Here is a 26,759-nt window from a genome sequence, read left to right as displayed (position 1 = left end):
AAGGGGCATTTTGTTTGCGACTTGCAAATGAGTTGAAATGCGTTCAGCTCCACTTTGTCACACTTCGCAGCATTTTCGCTCAATTCATTTTCACGCATTCAAAAGTCCTAAAAGACCTAAAATACCTTCAAAACGCAGTGGTTGCACGTTGCTTAATTGACTCTAGAAGTCAAAGCACTTATTTACTTACAATTAAGATCAATTTTCACATAAACTCTACTCCATTGAAACTTTATTCTCTTTAAAATTTACTCAAAACTTAACTTAACAGTTCACTAACAGAGAGCACTAACGTTAACAAATATTTGAAAAAAAAAAGATTTCCCCATGATAAAATTAGCATGAAATTAGCTACAAAATCAATCGAACAATATTCAGTAAAATATACATCAACACTTAAACATTGTCTAGCATAAAATAGTGCCCAGTTTCATCTACTGATGAGCATTCAAAGCAAGTATGCACGTAAAAAGAAAAAAACTAAGCTAAAGTAAACAAAAACTAAGCTTCAAAATCGAACCAATTCTCATCCAACAGTTTTACGGTCGAATAACTACATATAAAGCTTACAGCAATATCGCAAAACTAATTATACAGTTCACTTTTCAGGCATCAAAACTCGGCTTTAAAATACTTTTGTTCATTTAAAAACCTTAAAGATTTCAAGAAAAGCTTTCAGATCTGGTTGACTCGGCCAATGTTTCATAGAAGTTTAGCCCATTGGTGACCATTAAATTATTTTTCGAGAACTGCATACACAGTACTCACAATCAATTCAAGACTTTAGCTCAAAAACTTGACCTGGCATTAAATATATGAAGCCTTACATGAAGTAGCAGGTTTAAAGGAGAGAAAACTCTCAACTAGTCTATCTCGACAGAGAGAAGTTTATCAGATGAAGAACACTGGCGGCTAAATCGATCGGTGGTTTTCAGTGATTCCGCTTCTGAAACATCATCTTGGTACAGCAAGGGCTCACACAATTCAACATCAGCCGCGTATTTATACTGGCTACTCGTATTCTTCGGGTATTTAAGAGGTGTGCTTAATTTAACTCCCGTTTGATTGACATGTACATGTTTCGTCTCGTGGCCCAAAAGTGCTTCGGGGTCGGCGAAGTTTGGCGCTGCGGCGGCAGAGAGGTGAATGAGGTTCAGGTTGGAGAAAAAATCAAGAGATGAATTGCGCGAGTGGCTCGGTGTCATTTTGGCTTCGAGAGATACAAATGGGTCCTGCCACATCTCCTTCAGGTCATTCTAAAAAATCTCAATCAAGTGGGGTTGTTTCCAGTATTACTAGCTTAAAATAAACACAGGCCAACTTCAGAACACCTAAATTGCAAAACAATACTATACATTTTATCATCATACAAGTTTTGATCAACTCGGGGAAACTGATGACTTTTAATTAGCATTTATTGTAAAAAACTACACACAGAGGCGAAGCTGAGCTTCGCGCCTCTTGAGTCTCAAAAAATTCCATAACTCAAAAGACGAAAAGTGTACAAAAGCCACATACCGGTCGAAGTCACAGTTCTGCATGGTTAAGCGGGGAGTAGGAGCATACGGAGCAGCCTGGCTCTGCTTCAGACGCTCCGTAACCGAAAAACCAAGAGAATTCGGAGCTCGACACCATTTGTAACCAAGCGAACCAGGAGTCAGATCCATCACAAAAAAAACCAGCAATACATGCACTATTTACACCCTCTTGAAATTGAAGAAAAAGTATTTGAGAAAAAATAATCAGAAAAGGTAATAAAATAAAATTCCCGGCGAGAACGCCGACAAAAATTTGGACCTGTAAGCAAAACTATTTACGAAAAAAATTCGAGTACCCAATTGAAAAACCCTTGCTTATCGCAATGGTTAATATACTAGCAGACAAGAGAACTCGCTTCGCTCGCGAACTTTTTAAAGCCTAATTTTCTCATCAGGCGACTTTTGAACAGACTTCTTGATTCAAAATGTGGAAGAAAAAATAATAGTTTTTTTTCGCAGTTTCTAGGCGATGTCAAGTAAAATGTGGAGCTGAAATTGGAATTAATCTATGAAGCTGAAAGTAATATGTGGAGCTGAATATACCCTAGTTTTTCAATCGGATAGATCCAATTCTCTTTCATTCAACTCTCACTTTAATCTAGCAAAAACTTGTCCATTATAATACCCACTATAATAGTAAAATCAATGGGAGTGGCTTTAACCTGAAAGATCCAAAAATGTGTCAATGGATAATTGGTAGTTAATCAATAGTTAATAGATACATCTCTAACAAAAACGTGCTACTAACTTGAAGCTTAACGATTATTTCAGTTTCAGTACTTCAGAAAGTTTCATTGACATTCATTATATGGGCCTTTAATTGAAAGCTAAAAAAATTGAATAAGCCAATGAAGATGAACGCGTTTAAGCTTTGGCATTTAATGCAAATCAATTGCAAAGGACACATAAAAGTCGCTTGAATCTGTTTTTTGCCCTTAAGTGTAGGACCAAATTGAAATTTTTTAAGAACATGTCCTGCAAACGAAGAGTATCTATCACTTCAAAAAAGTCACTTTGGTTCAGCCGTTTAGAATTGGAGCAATAGCACTGCCTTAAAAAGAGCCCAACCCCAAAAATTAACGTCCCAAACTAGTATTGGATCGCCCCCACCCCCTTACAATGACTCTCTCAGGTTGTACGTGCAATTTACAGTAGACAGGTTAAGGCTGTGGTTAATTCGTGATGATGTATGTCTGACCTTGAGATAGGCGACTATTATGAGAGGAAGAAGTGTAGCCGGCACTATGTAGAGCAAAGCAGGTTGGGCCTGCTGGAAGATATCCGAGCAAAGAGTGGCACACACTAGTCCTGAAATACAAAATAACAACAATAATAAACAGATCAAGTTCAACCCATCCCGTAAACTAATTACTTCTTTGACATTCTAAGCATGTCTAGCGCCGCTACTTCAAAACTCGAATATAATTGTGTTAAACTAAACTACCACTGATTTTTAGTCAAAACACGCAAGGTCAGTTTCGGTAAACAATCTAGATAAATGAAAATTCATAAACTTCATTAACACTGAAAAATTATAGTTATTACACAAGGGCGAAGCAAAGCTTCGCATCACATGCGATACAAAGTATTTACATCTATTAGGGCGTAAAAATTGATTGTTGGAATTGCGACACTTCATGTTTTTCGAAACTTCAAAATTTTCCAAGAACAAGCACGATCCAGTTATTCTCTAACAAAATTTAAAAAATCGAAAAAAAACAATTTGACAAACTCAAACCAGGCAAACAAATAATTAAAGAAAAACGGGACATATCGGATTTTTTTTTCTACAAATTTTTGCAAAAATACTAAATCACAATTTCAAACGATTTGATAACAAGCGTAAAAATTTAAGACAAGGCTCCATTCATTGCTTCCCTGCGACTATCAGGAGAATGAAGAGACAAAATCGATACATTTTTGAACTCAAGAATATCTTATGATTGTCACTTTTTAGAAAATCTACACACAATTAAGATAACTCGATCAATGCATAAGTTTTTTCAATCTAAGAAAAATTCTATATATTGAGAACAATTTTTGAAACTTGAAGTCATTCACGTTTTATCGCGCCATTTATACCTACACTAGTGGAAATAATTTAGCTCAAATTCAGGATTTTGTTCTGTAAAATGCCTGTTTTCAATGTACATTTTGGACAACATTTCCTTCGAAATTCTGTAAAATTTTTTCATTGACCGAGAGCAAATGATCAGAGCTACCATCTATGAAAATATCAATATTTGATCTCAGTGACTTACCAATGTAATCGTGATTTGAAAATGCCAGTTTTCCTCATCTGCACTAAATTTTTTTACTTAGCGTAAATAAGAGTAACAAACGTCTGAGTTTAGTAAAGCTTTCACTCTGATTGTTTCCATTTTCTCGCTGAGAATGTTTCACGTTGTATGAACACATTTTTTACTCCGCTTATTCAAGAAATAATTCACTACGATGCAAAATTTAGTGCAGATGAGGAAAACTGGCATTTTCAGACCCGGATTACATTGGTAAGTCATTGAAATCAAAAATTGATACTTTCATAGATGGTAGCTCTGATCATTTGCTCTCGTTTAAAGTTAAAATTTTCCTGAAGTTCGAAGGAAATGTTGTCCAAAATGTACATTGAAAATAGGCATTTTACAGAGTGAAATCCTGAATTTCCACTTAATTTTGTCCACTAATGTATGTTATCGGAGAGAGTAATTGGCTTTCAATTTAGCAACGTGAACTGAGAGAAATCAAGTCAAAACGTACTACTAAAGATAAGATTTTTCAAAATCCGTAACATAATTGAAATTTTTTGAAGCTAACGGTGATCATTCTATTCTCTATTACACTTGGACATCATGAAAGCCAATGTGAAAACTCAAAACATAGGCGATGAAATCCTTTCTGAAAAAGAACAATTAGAATTTTGCGATCAGATACAATCAAAATTAAACATATTAATTTATGAGGCTCCACTATCTGCTTTTTTATGACTCGGAAAAACTTGAAAAAATGAAAGAACCAAACAAAGTTAAATCGCAAAACAACTGAAATAACAATGAAAGCTGTTGAGTTCTGTGAACTATGTTTTAAACGGGAAGCAGTCTAGCACGCAGTTGCAATACCCATGATAACCACGAAGTTTAAGCTTCGAAAAAACATACACAACAAAAAACAGTGTATTCATTTCGCTCATTGACACTTGATTATTATAGTTAAATCAAATTCAACGCTTGCAAACGAAAAAAATGAGTTCAATCACAATTCAATGAAAAAAATTTTTTGTTAACCATCAGTAAGCTTTCGAGTTTCAAATTTTTCAAGAAACTTTTCTGATTGAAATTTTTCTTTTTAAATTTACCAATACCAAGAACATAGCCAACAGAAAGTTCGAAAAAAAAGTCAATGAAAGCAATTAAAAAAAATTGACTTTTTTGAAAAAATCTCAAATTTCGCATTTCCCAAAAAAAACAGATGGACTTAAAGCTCTTTGAATTTCTAGAACAATTTATGATGAACACTTTTTTGATAGTAAAATTAACTCAATTTAAGAAAACTGGATCATTAGGTAAAAGTTTTTGTTTCGCTGGGAAAGCTGATGATTAAAAACCTAGTTCAAAGTTACAAGTTGATCACGTTTTTTTGACCTTTGCACTTTTGCTGCTCGATAGCGGAGAGAAAGAAATGAATTTAAAAATGCAAACGTCAGCAGCGAAAAATCACATTTGAATCTGAACAAACAAACTTTTTCCTGAGAACAAAACAAAAAAATTATCACGACCTATAAAGAGTCTGAACTACGTTCATCGACTCTTAAAAAGTAGACCAAAAGGTAAATTCTTTTTATTGCGCTGGGATTTCTAACACAGGCGAAGCGGAGCAATAAAAAACAAGAAAGCCACTTCGTCGAAGAAAAAAAACAATTACGTAGAAAAAAAAATAGATATATAAACTGAATGTAGCTAGTTTTGAAAAGACAAATATGCCAGGCAATAAAATGTGAAATTATATTCTTAAGAACAGCGGTAACAGCCAAAGGTTTTTTAAATATAAAATCAGAGCCAAAAACAAATTCCAATAAAAAGTCCCCCCCCCCCTGAAAACGCATACACCAAAAACGTCTTTCGCTCATCGAACAATAAAATTGAGGCCACTAACCCGATATATTATAGGCCGAAACAAGAAAAAATAAAAAAGGAACTTGTATTTAATCGTTGGTAAAACTACAACCAGCATCGAAAACAAATTTCGAATAGGACGGGTAGTTAAAATGCTAACTTGCTCCAAAATGTATGTTACAATATTTCCAAAAAAATCGGACCAGGAGACGAGTCCTGCAAACAAAGCTATTTAAGGGGAAAAATGTAGTACCCGGCTACAAAACAATTGCTATCGTGAAAGTAAAAACTAGAATTTAAAAAATATATATTCACTTTGTTTGGCGCCATTTGAAATTTTGCTATTAAAGACGTAATTTGCCTTCGATTGAAAAAAGCGATTTCGAAGCAAACACTATAGTGCGATTAATTTTAATTGAGCGTGAGCAACTTTTAATAATTTTCCTAAAAAAAACTTGAATGTGTCTTTAATTCGTTCATTGACACTTAAAAACTATGCAGCACCGAGAACAATTTTTTTTTCACAGGGAATGAATCTGCAAATCCAGGAAAAAATAGCTGAGCATCTTATGGCTACTTAGTAAAAAGAACTTAAGGAAAATACCACGCTCTTCAATAACTAGAGTTGAAATTTTATACTTTTTACACGTTTTTACAGTCCAAATTCTATTATCATTATGTATTATATGCCACAATGCCCAACCTTGAAAATACTCTATTGTATTCCAGTTTTGTACGTTGAGAACACGTTTTTATATAACTACTTGTGCGCATTGGTTAGGAACTTACAAATATCTCAAAGGCTGATTCGGGCGGCAAAAGCAATTCAACTATTCGGGCGTGTAAATATTCAAGTTTTCAAATTGTTTCTTCAAAAACGTTAAAATATATCTAACCAATGACATATCCCACTAATGCAGAATGAAAGCATGTGATTCTGCCGCAACAGAACACAACACATCCCTTCATGACTCCTCCTCCGCTACTCTCATTTTGCTCATCGGATAACACACTGAAAACATTTTGGGACCGACCCCGAACGGAATCGAACCTCAGCACGAAGCACAGAAGCAGTCCTGGCATCACAATGTCACCAAGTCCCAACATCGAGTAATGCATGTGCTCTGCTAGCAAATCACTCGACGCTTGACCTCCAAGGTAATCGATCTTAGACCGATCCGAATTTTGAATTCCAAGAACTTGCATATTTTCTCCCAAGTTAGACTCTTTTGATTCTATTTTGAGACGATGTCGAGAATTATGATCGACACCATCTTCAGTTCCTAGAAACTCTACAGCATCTTTGTCGGATTGCTTCTTCCTCCACGCGTTTTTGTTTCGGTCAAATCGCGCCACTGCTGATTTCCCTCCCATATTGTGATGATAATGCGACATAGTATCTGCATGGTGGCTGTTTATATGGTGATTGTGTAAATTTAAAATAAAATCGGACTCTGCACTTAAGAGAGATTGTTCCGCTATCACTGATGCGTCTAAGTCGCCCTCCCACGACATGTGACTAAAAAAAATCATAAGGATAAAAAACGATAAAAAAAATCTTAAGGAAATACTTAATTGAATTGAAATAGTTTATTTGAATTCAAATTTTTAATAAACGTCCTTCCGTAAGATTTAGTCTACGTTGAGTAGTTGTAACTAACCTTGGAAAAATGAGTTTTCCTGGAAGTGAGAGTTTCGGAGCCTGTGGCATCATACCTTGCATATTGAGTTTTCTGGCCAAAAATCCGACCTTAACATGACAGGCTTTCAGACAATTTTTCAGCGACCAAAAGGAATCAAATACAATCTTTAGACTAGAGAAAACTGTGACATGAAGACGAGAATGTTTTTCCAAATGCACTCGCAAACGGAATTTTAAAAAAATTATCCGATCCGTCGAGTTCTTTAAATACCATTTTCCAAACCATGAACTTCAGAAAGGAAATATACTAAAAAATTAAGTGCAACAATATTATGGTCGACATATCCAGGAAGAGGAGTGCATGCTAACCCAGTTGACTTAAGTCAAAAAAGTTCCAAGTTAGGTTGAATTTGAGCATTCGGAAGTTAAATTTGGGACCAAATTCTTAACGATCTCAAAAAAAATCGAAATCTGTAGGAAACAAAATATTAGGTAAATAAGCCGACAGAATTGAAGCCGACATTCAATTAGCAGAAAATCAACCAAAATTTTTCGGCAAAATCTTGCTCAAAAAAATACAAACACTGCCCAAATAGCATCCAACAAAGCCATATATGTACTGAAATCATGGTGGTATAGACAATTCGGAAACTAAAGCGATAGCTTAATCGAAAACCGAAAAGTCATTAGTAAAACATTAATATCGATGTTTTATAACTATGTATACAACTAGATCTAGCAAAATGAATGAAAGATAGTTTTGAAAAAACTTGTCACGATAATAGAATGCAAAATTAGCATAGGAACAAAACTAACCAAGCGGTTACAAAACAGAACATCGCTCAGCAGAAACCCTTCATGCCGAAAAAAAACCTTTAATAAGTACCCCTTTCTTTCTCTCAGAGGACACACGCACATTTAAAAAATTCGGTCATCAACCGACGCAAAAAGGGGCCACTTAGAAGGTATAATATAAGCCGAAACCCATTAAGCCGGAAAAAGAAAAATGAAAAAAAGCCGAAAAAAAATCAAAAAGAATTTAAAACCGATTAAGCTGAAAAAAAAGGACCATAGCCAACTGAAAGTTGGAAAAGAGTAATGAATGCAAGGAAACAGAGAAAAAACACTTGTTTTTTTATTGAATTTCGAATTTCAAAGTGAAAAAAATATGGCATTAGTCCTCTTTGAATTTCAAGACGATTTAATGATTGACACTTTTTTGATAAAACTAACTCAATTAATTGGTATTTTTTTATTCCGTTGGTAAAACTAAAAATTAAATTCAACACTCAAAACTAGAAAAGTTCACGCTTTTTCGCGTTATTTCCACGTTTGTATTTGGAGAAGGCAATTAACTTTACTTTCAGCAGATGATCATATATTGAACTCAAAAATATATATGTTAATTTATATATATATCTAAGTTCATTCATAAAAGCATTAAAATGTATGAAGGCACATATGTAGTTACTAGAGCATTATAAGACTTTTTCCTGAAAAAACACAAACAAAGAAAAATCACCAAGACCTATATTAGTCTTCACTACGTTAATTACTCTTAAAAATACAAAAATCAAAACTTTCAGGCTTTAAATTTTATTAAGTCCCCTGACCCTCACAAAGTCGGTCGGTTTTTTTTCAAATACTAAAACACTTTCAGCAAATACAGTGAAAGATGTTTACAGCGAAAATAAACCATTCTTAGATCTGGCTACTAAGCCGAAAATACATAAGCAGACAAATAATAGGCCGAAATTTTTTTGAACCAGAATGCGGCGCTCCGAACTTATTTAAGCCGTTGATTAAACAGAGCAGCCGTCTTTGAATAAAAAGTAATATAACATAGAAAGCTAGCGGACAAAAGAAGACGTTTTGGTTATTTGACATCATAAACAATCACTCACATGGATTAAGTTCAAACTGTCGCTTCCGATATGCGTGACTAAGTATCAGGAATTACTAGACTTGATAACTAGACAGAAGACCTAATTCTCCATCTGCAATGAGAACTCACTAACTGCAATTATTTCTGACTGATATAAAATGCACCAACTATATGCCATTTTCGAAATTTTCCGGAAAAGGACCGCCGTGTTCTTGATCAAGATCGATCACGCACCCTTATAGACTAAGGTTTCTTCATAATAATCTTGATTGGTTAGTTACCGGATTGTCGGCCGGCTGAGTAGCGACGTGGACCATCACATTTGAACTGAATATGAGTGAGCTGAAGAAGACCCAGAACACATCATACACTAGGAGACTCAACAGGAGAATGATTGACACCTTCAGACTGGGCAGTCTTATGTGTGCTATCAGGGACACACACAGGCCCATACTGAGCAGGTCCATGAGCAGCCAGTGGCCAGTGATGAGCCATGTCAGCACCAGGGAAAGCGAGAGGAAGAAAGATACGACCTCGGATGGCAAGTGACGACCCAACACGCCCAAAGATACTCTGAAATACAAGGTAGACGTATAAGAGATTTGGTTCATTAAGGCCCCCAGCCTAGTCAACAAAAAATTACACCCCCACCGCACTGTTATTCCTGTATTATTTGGTTTTGGTTTCAAATTTGCAGGTGGTGGGCTATAAATTTTCTGGTGGGGATATATACGGGCTGAAATTTTTATCTACGTTCAGCTGCTTAATTATCGGGGGAGGGGTAGGGTCTCAATAATCAAGACCCGAGAGTAATCAGAGAACCATTTTGCACCTCTGGGAAGCGCCAAACATTTGATATATCGATTTCCCCTCAATTCAACCTTGAACTAGTAACAACTTATTCTAGTATCTTCCTTATTTGCATAAACAAACTTTCGAAGAAATTACCAACTATAAAGTCATACTAACTTATTTAGAGAGATGAATGGCTTGAGCGCTAGATGACAGAATGGATGCACGAGGAATGCAAATGCCACCGTTGAAACGCCTAAAATACAATAGAACATCGAAAAGCAGAAGTTTGAGCAAAACAACAAGGGCCAGATAATTTTTCATTCAATTCAATTTTTTTGCTGCAGCGTGAAAGTGTTCTAAGGTTCTTTCAGACACTGTTGTTTCGAGATATGAGAGTTTTTGAAAACTTTATACTTAACCAACAGACAGTTGGAAAAGAGTAAATGAACGCAAGGAAACCGAAAAAAAAACACTGACTTGTTATCTGAAGAAACGTCAACTTTCGAATTTCAAAGAGAAAATTATACGCCATTAAAGCTCTTTGAATTTCAAGAAAAAATTATCAAAGACATTTTTTTTGACTTAGAGGCCGAACGGAATAACAAAAAAAAAAGAAATCAAAAACAATGCTAGAAAAAAATGGAAAAGAAGGTAAGGGTTTGATAATTTTTGAATTTCCTATACTGGTGCGGGATGAAACGAGCAATTTCAAAAAATGGACTGAGAAAAGCCAAAGATTCTTAAGTTTATAAACTTGACTGTCTAAAATCTACAACTTTTTTCTGGAAAAAGAGGATCGTGGCCGATTAAGCATAGAAACTTCATTTCATAAAATCAGGTTTCCCGATAGAACACTTCCTAAGATTTGGCAGTGTAGTTTTCGTGAAAATTTCATATTTAGGACAGTAGTTTTTGACAAAGGTCAAAAAAATTCAAAAACCGGGCCAAAAAATTGACTTTTCGGAAGGCGCTAACTTTGTGTAAAAAAATTGGAGGGGTCACTCTACAGGAGAGCTTCCCACCACCTTTTATCTAAATTGAATCCAAAACATCAGATTTGAGAGGGTAATTTATGAGAAAACAAGAAAAGCCAAAAAAAATTGAGTCAAATATTCCTTCCACAGACTTTTGCAAAGGCTGTAGACAGTGTAGTAAAGAAAGTAAAAAAAGACTAGATGATTATGCAGGCATACAGAGAATATAGGCGGCCTTTTAATTGATAACTCTTTTTTTAAAATCAAAATACTAAATAAAAAACACCAACAACTACCATTATACTTGCAGTTATACCATTATATATTGAAAAACTAACGAGGTCCTGCCGGGACTTGAGCCCCAGATCTTAGGTTGCAAAGAAGACCACGTTACTCCAGGCTAAGTAAGAAGTAACCTGGAAGTTGATTAAGTTCAATATTAAAGCAAGTTTAATTTCTTACAGATTTGTAAGAAAAGTTTTTTACGGGAAAAAAAAAACTACTTCCCGATTACAAGACACTTATTCTCGCAAGTGTAAAATCACGTCTAGGAAATATAATTTACACAGGCGAAGCTGCACTTCGCAAACACGATTGAAAAAAGTCAAAAAGAGAAAAAAAGAAAGGTAAAAAACTTAAACAACTGATATGTGCCTGAATCGACCATCCGCCCTCGAGATTGAAAATCCCACGAACTAGCATGTACGCCATGGGCGCTTAATTAGCATCAAACACTAGCCACCAATGAACCAGATATAATGCTTCTGCAGCAAAACTAAACAAGATATCATGCTACTGCAGCCAAGTGCCATTAAATGAGCACTTTCATTTGCGACTTGGCTTAGAAAACAGTGGACTTCGTATATGGCACTAAGCTCCGCATTTTTTAATAATAAGTTATCAATAAAGCGCCGGTTTCAACAGTCGGCCAGACTAAAATGTTTGCAAATGACCCAGCATGAATATGCCTTTTGATGATCAGTACTCACTGGCTATTGCGATTGCGAAGAATATCTGGAAGGAGTCAAAGAAGAAAAACATGAAGAGGAGAGAGAATGATGCTCCCAGTGGCATCAGCAGTGCCTGATTTGAATCTATCACCTGAATACCCCCTCCCCCACTCAGGTAAGTTCCACTGCCCCCACCCCCTTCTGCGGTACTACTAGGAGACATCGAGGGCGTGCTTCCTCCACTGCCAGAGCCAGCGCTGCCGACTGCACTTGTGTTACTACTACTGGCCGACCCGCGGTCTAAAAATAACTTTAATTCAAGCTTTTTCCTATAAATCAAAAACAACTTCAAACCAAGAGATCGCCGAATTGGCAATGATACGAAATAAATAATTATAACTTTTCAAATAATTTTATGGTGGATCGTGGTTATAATTAAAACTATCACCCAAAACAGCCCACAGAAAACATCCAGCGGCAAAGGAGGGGAATTGTAAGCTGTTCAGAGATTTTCCAAAGCGCCGAAAAACATGCTGCTGTTAGTTGTTTCGGACCAATTTAACATCCCCCCAAAGCCGTTTGGGGGGGGGGGGGGTACGGATGCTAACTTGGTTCTAGGATGCTAAAAGGATGCTAACTTGGTTCTACCTTGGCATCCTAGAATATCGAATTAGGATCTTGTTAACTGTTAACTATCCCGCCCCCCTATTGCAATAGGGGGGAAATAGTTAACAAGGTACAAAAGTTCGTAAATGCTTAACTGTTAAATTCTTTCTCGATAGGGGGGAGATATTCGTTACAAGATACCATAGGGGGGATAGTTAACAAGATCCCGAATTTGTTTCAGAAAACAGACGCGTTAGTATTGAGACTCAGCGTAATTGCTGTTGCACGCGTAATTGCAGATCCATAAAAATGTTATACGAATCCAACACCCCCAATCAAAGGCATCGCAGTTTGATTTCTAAGACCTCCAAAAAAAATCGGGGCGAATTATTTTTCCTGTCTCAAGATATTCTCTGCCTTCAGAGTTAAGAGGGAGATTTTAAAAATCGAATACAGAGGCAAAGCTGTGTTTCGCAAAAATTGCGAGAACACCGCCAAAAAGGAGCTCTATCAAGTGAAATAAGAAAAAGCAGAAATAAGCCTCGAATTAGCAAAAACTCGGCTGCGTGACGGATTCGAATCTGCGACCTAGAGTCTCACCCACCAACCACGGATCCCCAAAACTAGCCACCAATAAAGCAGCGGCTCTTTTCCAGTTTCCCACCCCTCTCGTAAAGTTACAAAATAAAAATATTCAAAAATTGTTCACACGGCGTTTTGCGCAAAGAAATGTTGTGAAAATTTGTTTACCTGTTCACGCTGACACGTTGCAAGGCAGTTTTTGTCATGATAAACCATTTTAAATCGACTTTTGTACATTGAACTACAGAAAAAATCAAAGGCGGGAACTGGAAAAAAGAGCCAACGCAGCTACATATGCTATAAATTGCCAATTCGATGCAGTAAAAGTAGCACCAAATACAAAAAGACACAATTTTGCATGTAATAAATTGGAGAGCATAAGCCAAACTATCTATGAATTATGCATTTCAAAAAATTGCGAGATACATTGCGTAAGAAAATTTCTGAAACCGAGCTTTTTATCATTCTACTGCTGTTTGAAACAAATAACTTCTTTCACTTGGTTCATTTGATGAATAGGTTCATTTGATGAATTAAGAATGCATCAGCTGTGTTAACTTTTTACTAACCAAATGTCAAAGAACATATTATATTATACTGCAACCGCAGCCTACCGACTCAAAAGTGCCACCAAAAGTATCCCTTTTCTTTGCGCCTTACGTTGAAAAAAAAAGAAAGTTCGCACTTATACACATTGCTTTGCAAGTGTAATTATGTTGGGAAAAAAATTTGCACTAATACGCTTCGCAAGTGTAACTAACTTGTAGCAAACAATCAAGGAAAGAAAAAACAACGTAGTGAGTCATAGTCATAATAGCCTGCGTGATATCGCAACTATTACCCGCCGTCCCCCCCCCCCATTGCCATAACTTCGCAAGAACTACTGACAGCCGCTTTTTTTTTATTTCCAAAAATAATCAGATACATAATAAGTGTACAATTAAATCAAAAAGAACCCAAAAGATTACGAAGTTTTATTCTTCCTTTTGTAATATGTTTTATGCAAAGGGCGTATGGGTCACAAATTCACGAGTATCTATCAGTTAAACAAAAAGTATCCTTTCAAAGGAAGAAACAGAGAAGAGCTTACTCCCGTGGACCCAATTGATACTTACTTCACGTCACCTCTGAAAAATTGCAAACAATTTAACTACTAACAAACATTTTTAACAGATCTTCCAAACTAACGAATAGCTATAGATTAAATATAAGTAAAAAAAATTGGATCAAAAATTTTCTTACTTGACCGTGCACTAGAATACTGCACACGATAAGCACTCATTCCTTTTTTCAACTGAGATTTAGAGTTATCGAAATTTTCTTGCGAAGATACCGAACTGTTCTTTTTGGTCTGGTTGTGATTGGCATGTTTATGGTGATTTTGGATCTCGTTGCAGACTGTGTTATTGCATGCGCAGGCGGGTGACGTTGGACTTTTGGCTTTGGTCGGGTCCAGTCCTAGTCGACGGTCGATGGGAATGAGAACTGAGCGGGAACTGCCGATAGCCCGCACGTTTCGAGTCTTCGACTGAGAGATTTTGGTTGAGTCTAGTTTCATTGACCTGCATTAAAAGCGAAGTCAAGATTTTATCCAATTAATTGGGAAAGAATTAAGTATTAACTCATTTTAAGACTATTCAACCTATTCACTAAGATATATTGCTAATTATGTTCCTGCTTTTCCTCGACCGAATGACCGGCATTCTTCGTTCTCGACATATTTTATACACAGAGGCTAAGCGGAGCTTCGCAAGTCTTGCGATACAACAAAAATAGCATTTCAAACTAGCTGAAAAAAAAGTTAGAGAAACGCGACTTAGTCGAGAAAAGGCTCGGAAAAATACAAAGAATTTGATCGTTCAAAAATTTCATAAAAAATTATCTCGATTTAAGTTTATTTTGAGAGAACCATACCAGGAAATGCTATGGCTTGCAGTAAATAAGTATCGAAACAAAATCAAAGAATAACAAAACTTGGGCAGACGCCCGTTGGGCCGAAAAACCTGCCATGAAACTCAAAGTTCGCCATTTTTGCACAGAGGCGAAGTTGCACTTCTCAAACACAAACAAGAAAACAGCAAAAGGTAACTCTATAAAATAAAACATTGTGAAAAACAAGTGAAATGGCGAAAGAAAATATCAAAAAATAATTCTTAAAAAAATTAAAATTTCGATATTTTCCGGAATTGAACATCCGACCTGAAGGATTAGGGGTCGCATGAAAACTTATTAAAGCTAGCTAAAAAAATTAGCCAGTAACAGTTGCTATCAAACGGCCAATGCTAAGCAGCATAAGTACGACCAACGAGCACTTTTATTTGCTAGGTGAGTTCGTAACATAACATAACACTTCGCTCGCTAGCTTGGATATGTTAAAAAGGATTAAATTGAGCGCTTAAAAAAAAGAAAAACAAACAAAAACGAATTAATTGAGACGAAGACAAGGCCAATACATCGAAATGACTAAGCACAGAGAAAGCGGAAAAGGTCAAAACGGGACTCATACAGCCGAAACTTGGCTCCTCAATCAAATTCACTGCATGCAACCAGCAAAAATGCTAACAAATATAAATAAAACTAGTGCCAAGTACGGCATTGAACCTCCAACTAGTGTATTAGGAGTTTCCAATCCTTGTCACTGTGCCACGGTCGCTTGACGATCGGCAAACAATAGCTACTAAAAACAAAGAACAGATGCTGTGCATTTCAATGCTTTAGATCGTGATTATAGCAAAATACCACAAAATGAGCAATTTCATTTGCGACGTAAGCTAGCAAAAATTAGATTCATACAATTACAATATGCACGCTAGTGTAAATAAGGAAATGAACTGAACTTGGTAATGCAAATGTCAAAATGCGAAAAATCGCATTTGATTGTGCGCAAATTTTGACTTTTTCCGAAAAAAAAAACAAACAAAAGTTATCAAGACCTTTAAAAAGTCTTCACTGCGTTTATCGACTCTTAAAAAAACTATTAGAAACTACCAGAAATGAACCTCTGACCTATAGATTAGGAGTCTTTACGTCCTCGTGCATCTGCGCCACGGTTTCTTTGAAATACACTAACACTAGCAATAAAGCAGCTACTGATGCTATTAACTTGCCAATAGTTGGAAACATAAAACCATTGACAAACCATTGCCACCAAATGAAAACTTCCATTTGCGAGTTGGGTAAGAAAAAAAAGATACTTCGTAGTAGTATACTACGGTCAGCTTGTGTAAATAGAACGGAAGGTTCTATAGCATACACAATCAAAATATTTGTGTTAAGTATTACACAGTCATAATTGCCACCAAATGAGAGCTTTCATTTGCGACTTGAGTATTTGTGTAAAATCAATCTCATAGCTTTCTCTAACTCTTGCACGTTTGAAAGAAAGTTGTTTAATGGGAAAGAGTCTAGTTCCCGATAACAATACATTTAATCTCAAAAGTGTGATAAAGAAGTGTTCGCTTTGAAAAACAATCCCTCTGTATGGCTGAAAAACAGAATATTATTTGCAACTGGTTAAATATTATTTGCCTGTAGCTTCCATAGACAATGAGAAGCATGGATACTGCACATGTGATCCATTTGGAGGCATCGAACAGCTCGGCCACTACCAGACCCAGACTACTGCTCATCCCAACCACGTACAGGTAGAAGATGACGTCACCTCTCCAGATCACACCAAAAAGTAATGAAAGGTCGAAAAGACCCAAGTCAGGACCGGATTAAAAGAAGATCGAAGCTATATGTACATTAAAACCTGAAATTTAAGAGTTGTTTGAATTTCTTAAGTCTTTTTGTGTTATAAAGCCAAAACTCTGCAGTACAAAAAACGTAAAAACAACAGCCATACACTTTCAAAATGTCAGAAATTTACCAGCAATAAGAACAGACATATCGGCGGATTCTACCCTCACTGTATTTATGCGTTAGAAAACTCACAACATACGCAATTTCATCAATTTTCGGTTATCGTTTTTGATTACATAGGTTTAGGAAAAATCTATAGACCGTATGAGCGGTTACATAGCAAAAAGTAGACAAAACATAAAGTAGACAGGTGATAAATTAGACAAATACTATATTAACCAATCAGAATTGAACAAATGTACGAAACAAATAATTATTTTTACTTCTTGCGTGAGTTTTTTTTTCTATCTCCATTTTGATTAGTAAGTATTAGTATACTTTTTGAAAGGTATGAAATAAAGGTTGTCTACTTTTTGGCCGCACTCCCGTATCACCTTAGGTGATAATTATTAAATCGTTCCAAGTTCGAACATTTTTCTATCCGTCTGTACAGATAACGTTTTTTGAAGCCCGAGTTTTTATATTATTATTGCCATATTCGAATTGTAGCCTTGTCTCTTTTCACTCTCCAGTAATTTCAAATCCTTTCTGTTCACGACTTATTAGTTATTATTCCGACTACTTCACGAGTTGGAAGCAACTACGGTATAGGGTGGTCCTCTGTCTGGTGTTTCGCAGATAAGGTATAGACGAAATTAGACACCACAACCTTAGCTTTACTATCTTTTTCCAATTTGACGGCTTGGTGATTCACCTTCCACTGGAAGTACTGAAAATTAACCCAGCTAAGAAATCAACCTTCTCTCAAGAAGTACTGAACTAACGATTTAACCATTCCAAACGAAAACAAAGGCCATTTATAACAAAATATGACCAAAATACGAAACTTTATGCACTGCCCCTCTACGAGGTAACTACAACTCAACGGGATGGTGTTTCAACCCGATTTTTCGTACACTCGTGAGGGGCCAAGAGTGATATCATTTTAGAGCCCTATTGGCCGTGAGTTAAATTCCAAAAAAAAACTTTTGTCAGTCAAAACACGGGTCTGAGTTTTTCCGTTTTTCAGACTAATTTGCATGGAGGAAAAACCGAGATGTTTAGATGGCCAAACCCTTTTTTACCGTTGTGTTAGCTATGATATACCCAATTGTGCAGCTTTTTATCAAATTCAATCCCCTCTTTCAACCTAAAAATCAAGATTCAATCAAATTTAAATATAAAAAATTCTACGTAGATTAATGTGGTCGGAACAATCTGTGCTACTTGCACAGCAACCAGCTTTTCTCATTTTGATATCTATTTGCTTCAATTTTATATTTTCAATTTTGAGATCTTATAACTCACATGGGAGATTTTGCAAATTAGGATCACGTGGGATATTAAGCAGTAACTGGTAATCCTTGGTCATGTAACTGAAAAACAGCTAAGTAAGAGGAATAAAATTCAGTTAGCTTTTGAGATAAAACATCGAACTCTAATTTTAATTCGATCTCTGAAAAGGCTGAGACCATGTCCCGAGGACATTATATAATTGAGAAATGTATATTTTGGGCGCTCTTTGTGTTTAGTGGTATCTGAGTATTTCGGGTTCTCTTAGCAAGATAGCAAGATCTTTGAAGGACAACTATTATAATACTAGTTTGAATCCACCTATCGACCCTGAAATTTAGCTTAGACAATCAAACTAACAAATTCACTTTGAAACATTATGTAACACTTCTTTGCAAATGAGATCAAGGTCCAGTCCTAAATTTTATTTACTCGTCAGAAACAGGTGAATATGACAATTCAATAACAACAACAATCAATTCAACTTTTTCATTCTCATCCTTTTCCACTCTTAACATACCATTGCATTCAACAAACCACTCAACGTAATGAGTGGTCTGGTTATAACTAATATCTAATCAGCTCTAATCAGTTTCCATGACCTCCTCGGACACAATTTCAAGGTCAACTTTCATAACCTCTCGTTTCTTCACCGCTGTTGTCCCAGAGGGATATGTGTAGTCTCCTTGCCTGAAAACAAATCGAACATTTTGTTTGAATTAAGCTTATAGTATTGCATAAAAAGTTTATGTACATAATAGCTAATTAACGAAAATCACCCCTCAGGCAACCGATGACAAAAAATTCCTCATTTGGTACTTAGTAATTGTTCCGACCATTTGAAAAATGTGGAAGAACTTTGTATTCGGGTGTGCTTTAGTTTTTTTTCCACGCAAAATCAGGTACCGCAAATAATCATCGGAACGGGTCGAGTGATATATTATATTAGAGCCCTTTTAGTCGTGATTCAAACATTGAAAAATTTTGAAAAAATTTTCTCAATGTCGAAAACCCAGTTTGAAATTTTGGATTTCCTGCCAAATTTCAAGCTAATAAGATGAGCATCCAGGCTTACAATCGCTAATTTATGCTAAATTTAAGCCGTGAAAACTTAGTTTTACTGGAGTAAAATTGGTGTCTGGAATTTTAGCACCAATTTGGGAATCAAAAACGTTTTTTTGAATGTTGTTAACAATTTTTTTTTTTTTTTCAATTTTTTTCCAAATTTTAATTTTTTTTTTAATTTTTTTTTTTTTCAAAAATTGTTTTCCAAAAACTATTTTCCACTATGACTGTCAAATATGCCTAAATTCAATTTTTTCGTTCACATCTTTTTACACAGAGGTGAAACTGCGCTTCGCAAGCACAAGCGAGAACACGGCAAAAAGCAGCTCTAGCGTTCTAAAAAGTAAAAATAAGCCTCTTATTAGAACAAATTCGGCGACGTCTCGTACTCGAACCTACGACCTACTGCGCAGAGAAATTATGCGTCTCACGCACTAAACACTCAGCCACGGACTCTGAGTCCATCACAAACACGAGCCACAAGTAAAGCAGAGAAAGATGCTATGAAATTTCCAATGCTACTGATCGTGAAGAGGCACACAAAGAGGCACGCAAAAGCAACACTTTTATTTGCAAGTTAGGTTAGAAAAAAAGAAGGTTCGCACTAAAACACTAGCTGCTCGCTAGCGTAACCACAAAACACAGAAAACGGTAAATTTGAAAAAAAAACTTCAGTTCTTTTTTAAGACTATGGAACATTCGGAACATTCTGTGCTACTTGCACAGTAAACGGCTATCTTTGTTCATATCTACCTTTGTTCGACCAATCGTATATTTTTTCTTGAAGTATTTTGGCGCAGAAATTGTTAGCCAAACGAGGTCTTTCTGGTGTTTAAGGAGAGCTCGGAAAATCAACTGAATATATTTGGAAAAATTTTAAATCAGGTAAGCCTTAAATTTTATAGTCGTGTAATAAATTATTTATCAGCGTAGAATTTCAGCTACAACATTCATTAGAGGATAAAAAATAACCCCGACGATTATACCAACAATTGCTACCCAATAAAAAGACGTTTTCAACGCATTCGAACAGTTTATTAGCCGATTCCAGTGAGGTGTTTGTTTTCAACTGGGTCGACTAACTTTTAGTCACGCAATTTTACCATAAAAACTGCCGATTTGTTCAGTTTTTTTCACATATTCACATTTAGTCCGCTTAATGTACTATATAGTCGGAAAATCAAATCAAACTTGGAACCAACCTTGTCCCTTTCGGGTTCTCTGACGCAAACGTTCTTAGGTATTCACATGTGCCCTTTTTGATCACACACAGGTCCACGTTGGAACCTGATCCCAGGTCATTAAAGATTCCTGCACTGATCGCGTCTTTGGCCAGCTTCTTGGCACTTTCTTCCTGGAAAGCAAATCAGATGAAAAAAAACATATGATGGCTTCTTTATTGCATTTTTAACCAGCAAGCTTCAAAAAAGAAGAAAAAAAACAGTTATTTGAAATTGCGCAATCTAATCCCCCCACGCACAAATTATGTAATTATAAGTTTCACAGCGTATCTAGTGATTTAATATTGCAACTTCATTGAAACTAATTTATCTCTGCACAATATTTAAACCAACCTTTACAAATTGTTAGGTTCTAGCGAGTAACCAAAGCACTTCATTGCGCTGACTGACTGCAATAAAGTTGATCTCACAATTAAACAGTTTCATTAGCTCTAGTGGCAGAAAAAAAACTTAAGATCAGGATGGAGACTTACTATTGATCTACGAAGTTGCATGAATCTATCCGGCCGAAAATACATAGTGTGACAAACAGACGATGCATTAAAACAAGACGATGCATTAAAAGCTGTCACATGTGCAAGGAAACTGAAGAAGAGAAAAAAGGGCCCAGTGGTGCCGCCTTCACGCGGTGGGCTCGACAAGCGACTACAGTTGCCGCACTACTACAACCCTCCCGTTTTTAGAGCGCAAAAGCAAGAGCAAAACAGCGTTCAACAATTCCAACAGTACAATTCCAGCACGTATTGTTTTTTTTAAGTACCGCTGCTGCCGAACTCCGATTTTTTCCTATTACAGAGGCGAAGGGGAGCTTAGCTCTACTAGCAATTCAACACAAAAAAATCACGGCAGCTAGCCAAAAAAAAGCTATTTGTCGACTTACTGTTGAACAAATTGCGTTGACAAAAACATCAACAAAATTTTAACACATTTCAACCCCCCACTTTGAATACGCTCATTAAAATAATTTGTCGCCTTTAAACCGACGAATCACGAGGCAATCAAACTGATACAACATAAGCCGAAACCATTTAAGCACAAGAAACCTTCCAAGCAAAAAAAAAAGAAAAATTCAAACTCATCGTTAGTTTACAAATGACCAGAGTTGGAACCGGACCTGAATTCGAGGCCTGGGCCCATTTTTAACAAAAATACTAATTTCTTAACAAAAGTAAATTGAAAATCAAATGTGAATTTCAAAAAAAAATCAAAATTTAGTAAGTGCACTGGCCGCAGCCCATCCTAGCAGTTCGATTTGGCTGACTTTTGCCACAGAAAAGAGGGCACGCATAGCTGGCCGGATTTGCCCAGCCCTGTTAGTTCACGCTCCATCTGGGCGTTTGAACGGTGAAAGGCATGAACTCTTTTGAAAGTCAGGCCCGGACTCGGTTGCTGATCCTAAAAATGAGGCCCGAGCCCGGCCCGCCAGTAAAAAGCCTGGTACCGGTTCCAACACTGCAAATTACAAGAACAATAAAAAACAATTGCTCAAATCAGAAAAGTCCACAATATGGAATGGGAAAGTAGACTATCACAACAAGCAGACATACGATAGTTCAACATTCAAACTTTTCAGTAAAGTCAAAATTAACACAGAGTAAAGCATTGTAAGCTGGCGAAAAGAGACAAAAACCACTAATTAGGAAAAAAATATTGAAAAAAAAATCGACTGATGTTCAATTTAAGGAAAACACAGACGATAAACGCAAGCATCGGCGTTAAGCAATCATTCAATATTATTTATTTACTGAGCGACCTGGTAACCGACAACACTTGGGAGTACACCCGTTAAGTCGAAAATACATCGGGAATAAAAAGTAACTGGAAACCACTTAGCGAAAAGAAAGGAAAATTATAAAGGTGAAACTTTCATCTATACTAAAAAAAGTGTTTGAATCAAAAGACAATTCCATGTTTTGGAAACTCATCCGACAAAAAGAAACAGACAAACTATAGTCCAACAATTCCAACAGAAGTTAGAAAAAACAAGTTCCGCCAAATTTCAGACCTTAGGATCCAAAAGCATGCTCTTCGCCACCAGGCCAAGTGGGAAAAGTCTGGAAGTTATTGAGGTTCAATACTAAATCACTAAATCCAATGTCTTTAGATTGATAAAAGTTGTTAAGGGCAAGTCTTGTCATTGCTTGCTTGCCGGTTCAAATCGCACGTACAGTGCAATTTACAAGGTGATCTCTTGTAAGATAGCGAAAGCTTAGTTAATCTTAAATACTTAACCTTCCGGTTAAGCATCTGACTGGTTAATAAAAAGTTTCCCGATCACAAGTCACTTGCTCCCACAAATGAGAAAAATTGGCTGACGGCCGAAATCAAACAAAACTTTAATGAGAGCGAAATTCAAATCCTAGACATGGTCAAAAGTCAGTTTACTTGATCAGCACATGCCATGTCACTTCGATCAGAAGTGTCTATAAGTGATAAAAAGGTGTTAAATAAAAAAAATAATTCCCGATTACAAAACACTTGCTCTCGCAAGTGTAACAATAAGTTTACTCAAATATTGCAGCAACTCACATCCATGTCGGGCGTGTAACCTGCTTCTAGTACTGATAGTGCGGCGAGACAGCCAGAGCCCATAGCTACGAAAGGCATGGGTGCTGTGGTTCCATTCGGGGAGATTTCGAACAAATGAGGACCCGTCGAGTCCACTCCTCCGAGGATAAGCGCCGCAGAAATGTAGCCTTGATAGCTTAAAACAACACAACAGCACTAATACATGAGAGACTTGAACAAGCGTTTGCTTGCTTAAATAGAGAAAACTCAACATTCCTAGCCATGTTCAGCTGCTTTGATAGCATCACCATCCATGCCATGTTAAATCTGATTCTTATCCAGAGACCGTTTTCAAGTTTTGAAAATATTATGGAGAAATAAATTCTAAGACTTTTAAATTTCAACTGCTGACTAACTTGAAGAGGTACTGTTTAAGTCGCATCATGGCTGCCACTACCCTCGGATCTCTCCCTCCCGAATTCAACTTGACCAACTTCATCTCAGCCGCCACTTTGTCGCACGTCCACTCAGTGTCAGCCGCAGTCCCTGCTCCTCCACAGCGCATGTTATCTGCTATGAAGTGCAGCTTCTCACAGTTCTTGTCAGCCACTATGTCGCCTTCAGTCGCACGCGTATCAGCGCCTAACACTACTCCATCCTGGAAAAAAAGTATTCTAAAGAGATAAGAGGCACCATGTGTTTTCAATTTCTCCCAAACTAGCCAAGGGAACAGTAACAGTTACCCCCTCCCTATTGGTAAAGGGCTATCGCACAACCAAGTCAACATACATGTTGCTGAATGGTGAATGACTGAAAAACAAGGCGTTCTTTAATCCAAGTCAACTATCCCTCTCCCTTATTACTTGGGGGGTGGGGGTGGTGGTGCGGGGGTGCTTTTTCGCTTTGTCTGATCAGATCTTAATATAATTTAGTGTAGTTATAACAGAGGCTAAAAATGTAAAAATGAAGTGGTATGAAGAAGCTGAGAGGGTTCAACTTTTGGCCTAAGTTCTTTTAGTACAGTGCTCGGATAAAAATGATATTGTTTCTTATTTGTATAAAATAGGCATGAGGTTTGCATACGCAAAGCGCGTGAGAACACTCTATTAACGGTTGATTTTTGCTTCACAAGGGTATGCTCAACTTGAACGAAAAAATCTAGGCTGTGCACAAAGTTTTTCATCAAAAAATCGTACCTTGAATACGACACCAATGATTGTTGTTCCTGTCTTTTTGGCCTTGGGCAGCTTCACGCCCTGCCTTTGAGCCAACATGGAATTCCGCTTGCAGTTTTCAAAGGAAAAGCCGCCTTCAGGCAACTTAAGACAGCTCACTGTGGCCATTCTATCTGAAACTAAAGTTGCTTCAGGTACAAAAAAAAATAAGAACCAACTTCTCTTGTTTGCACAGCAAGCTCCACATAAAGCTTTGCTTTTCAAGTTTTTTTCTGATAATTTCAAGAACAAGGCCGAGGCGGACCTTCGCATCAATTGTGATACAACTAAATTATCAGCCAATGTTGCCAGTAAATTAGGCAAATCTGGCAAAACCGATAAATATGCTTTAAAAGTTCATCTGACAAAACCAAATGAGAAGTCATTGTCAAAAAAAAAATCGAAATTAGAATCAAGCTTTAAAAAATAAAAATAATAATAACCAAAAGCTGTTATCCATTAGTTTAAATTGCAAGCCGACTTGCTACAAAATAAAAAGTTCAAAAAATAGGAATCTCGAAGAAAGCGCTCAAACAGAATTTTTTGAAATAATTTCAAGTTTAACGTATAACAAGCCCTGAATGTTCCGACTGCCGTTTGAAGTCATCGAAAAGTAGACAAAAAAGCCAGAAGTTGTAAAGCAGCCGATGAGTGATTGAAAAAAACCAAGTCATAGTGCTAGCAACCAAAAGGAAATCAATGAACAAGAGCTAAGTTATCAAGTAAATCACAAGGCTGAAAAAGGAAAATGAAGACTTAATGAAGCTGCAGACCGTTAAAAAAAATGTATACACACAAGAAGTCAATATCTTGGATACAGATATTTGACAACAAAAAATTACTGGACCAAGCAAAGAATAAAAAAACTTATCTCAGAGACCAAAACAACGAAATGCGTTGTATGGAGAAAAGATAACAACCCGAGCACAAAAATTCCGTCACTTTCTTCGAGCAATAAGAAAACACTGAAATCTCTGATAGGAAGACTGCAAAAATGAGAAGCGAACAAGTTGCAAACACAGAAGCGAAGCGGAGCGTCGCACCGCTTGCGATACAATTAAAACATTGCATTAAAAGATGTTGAGTATAAAAAAGAACAACAAATTGTTTCGCAACAAATTGTTTCGGTTGAAACCTTCATCTCAAATTTGATAAGGTAGTTTTTAAGAAAAGTCAATATGTTTTAAAAACGGTCACTTCAGCAGATAAAATTTCCAATACCGGATTTCTCGATTGAACACTCGAATACTTTAAACTTTTGACTTTTTTGAAAAGCATAACAATTTTCTTATAAAAATTGGACACGGCCAATTATGAGTGTAGGCTTTAAGCAACCTGTTCTTTCGTTTCAACCCTTGCTTTGGCAAGTTAGTTATGGAGAAGAAAGAAAAAAATTCACAAAACGGTCAAAAAAATCATAAATTTGACTTTTCCAAGGCAATAACTTTTTGTGTACAAAACTTAGGAGTGTCGCCTAATGCCGAGAATATCTCCAACAAACCAACAATATCAGTGTTTGAAAAGTGTTTTTCGAGAAAACTTTTCGAGAAAGATTCCAAATACGGTCAAAAAATCAAATGTTTGACTAATCCGAGAGCCATAACTTTTTCTATAATAAAATTGGGCGAAGCCGCTGATGCAAAAGAGCTTGCTAACACAGCCCGTTCCATCCTTTGAAACCGATATCTTTCTGAGAAAACAAAAAATAAAAATCCAAAAATTGGTTCAAACTTTCCGCCTACAGATTTTTTGAAGGCTGTACACAGCGCGTTGAAGTTGAAGTAGACTAATAAAATATGCAACAACTCAAAGTAGCAGTACTCAAAGGACTTTCCATTGGTACTATTTTTCAGAAAATCGGTGAAGTTGTTTTCAAGTAAAAACTAAGTTTTTTTTGGTGTAAATATTTAAGAAAAGATTTAGCAATGAAACACAGCTTACGAAACGTATAGCCGACAATCATTGAGCTGACATCAGTTGAGCATAAAAACAGAAAAAAAACTAAAATGAACAATACTTGTAACTCTCATAATATTACAAAAATCCTTGAAGTGATACCTAAGCCGAGACACCTTGAACACAAAAGATTGTCCGACTGGGACTCAAACCAGAGAATAAAGGGTGCAAAAGTGACCGCATTATTTCAAGGCCAAGAACTTGCAAGGACCTGGTAGTTTTTGAGATTCAATAAAAAAAAAACAAGTTCAAATTCTCATAAGAAAAGTTATTTACGGGAAAAACAGTCTAGTTCACGATTACAGGACACCTGCTCTCGCAAGTGTAACAAACTACAGAACAATTTCCGATTACAGTACTAGGAACCCATCAAAATGCACCTAATCATTTTTTCTGAAATTTTTGTAGCGATATAAGATGAAATGGGTAGGCTTATTTCAAGAATTGGGCTTCATCCAAAACCTTACTTGTTCTCTAATAAAATAAGTAAGAGTGAAAAATTTTGAGAAAGAAAAACAAATTTCCCAAAGAAAAACAATTTCTTAGCACCCACTTATT

The 26,759-nt window shown here is 36.4% G+C and overlaps 2 protein-coding genes across 3 annotated transcripts in view; both read right to left on the bottom strand.

Moving 5' to 3' along the window:
* Window positions 1-219: 219 nt before the first annotated feature.
* LOC134840447 (uncharacterized) lies at window positions 220-16,831 on the bottom strand. Of its 2 annotated transcripts, none has more exons than XM_063856252.1 (9): window positions 16,610-16,831; window positions 14,324-14,643; window positions 11,933-12,193; window positions 10,144-10,222; window positions 9,456-9,747; window positions 7,309-7,397; window positions 6,544-7,166; window positions 2,737-2,846; window positions 220-1,256 (listed from the first exon to the last, which is right to left on the bottom strand). In XM_063856252.1, exons 1-9 carry the CDS (start codon window positions 16,708-16,710, stop codon window positions 864-866), a joined length of 2,268 nt encoding a protein of 755 aa, XP_063712322.1. In that variant the 5' UTR covers window positions 16,711-16,831; the 3' UTR covers window positions 220-863. The 2 variants fall into 2 exon arrangements, with proteins under 2 accessions (XP_063712322.1, XP_063712323.1); XM_063856253.1 differs by having other exon boundaries at window positions 14,420-14,643.
* Window positions 16,832-18,627: 1,796 nt separating this feature from the next.
* The window catches only part of LOC134840456 (proteasome subunit beta type-7-like), a 287,503-nt gene continuing 279,371 nt past the window's right edge, over window positions 18,628-26,759 (bottom strand). The window contains exons 2-6 of the mRNA XM_063856264.1: window positions 24,228-24,381; window positions 23,448-23,689; window positions 23,053-23,227; window positions 20,485-20,636; window positions 18,628-18,907 (exon numbers count right to left, since the gene is read on the bottom strand). Coding sequence (XP_063712334.1) covers window positions 18,802-18,907; window positions 20,485-20,636; window positions 23,053-23,227; window positions 23,448-23,689; window positions 24,228-24,374 — 822 coding nt within the window. The 5' untranslated portion in view covers window positions 24,375-24,381 and the 3' untranslated portion in view covers window positions 18,628-18,801. The remainder of the gene's footprint in view (window positions 18,908-20,484; window positions 20,637-23,052; window positions 23,228-23,447; window positions 23,690-24,227; window positions 24,382-26,759) is intronic.

The sequence above is a fragment of the Symsagittifera roscoffensis genome, chromosome 2, assembly GCF_963678635.1.
Source record: "Symsagittifera roscoffensis chromosome 2, txSymRosc1.1, whole genome shotgun sequence".
Classification (NCBI taxonomy): Eukaryota; Metazoa; Xenacoelomorpha; order Acoela; family Convolutidae; genus Symsagittifera; species Symsagittifera roscoffensis.
This window is presented reverse-complemented; position numbering and strand designations above follow the sequence as displayed.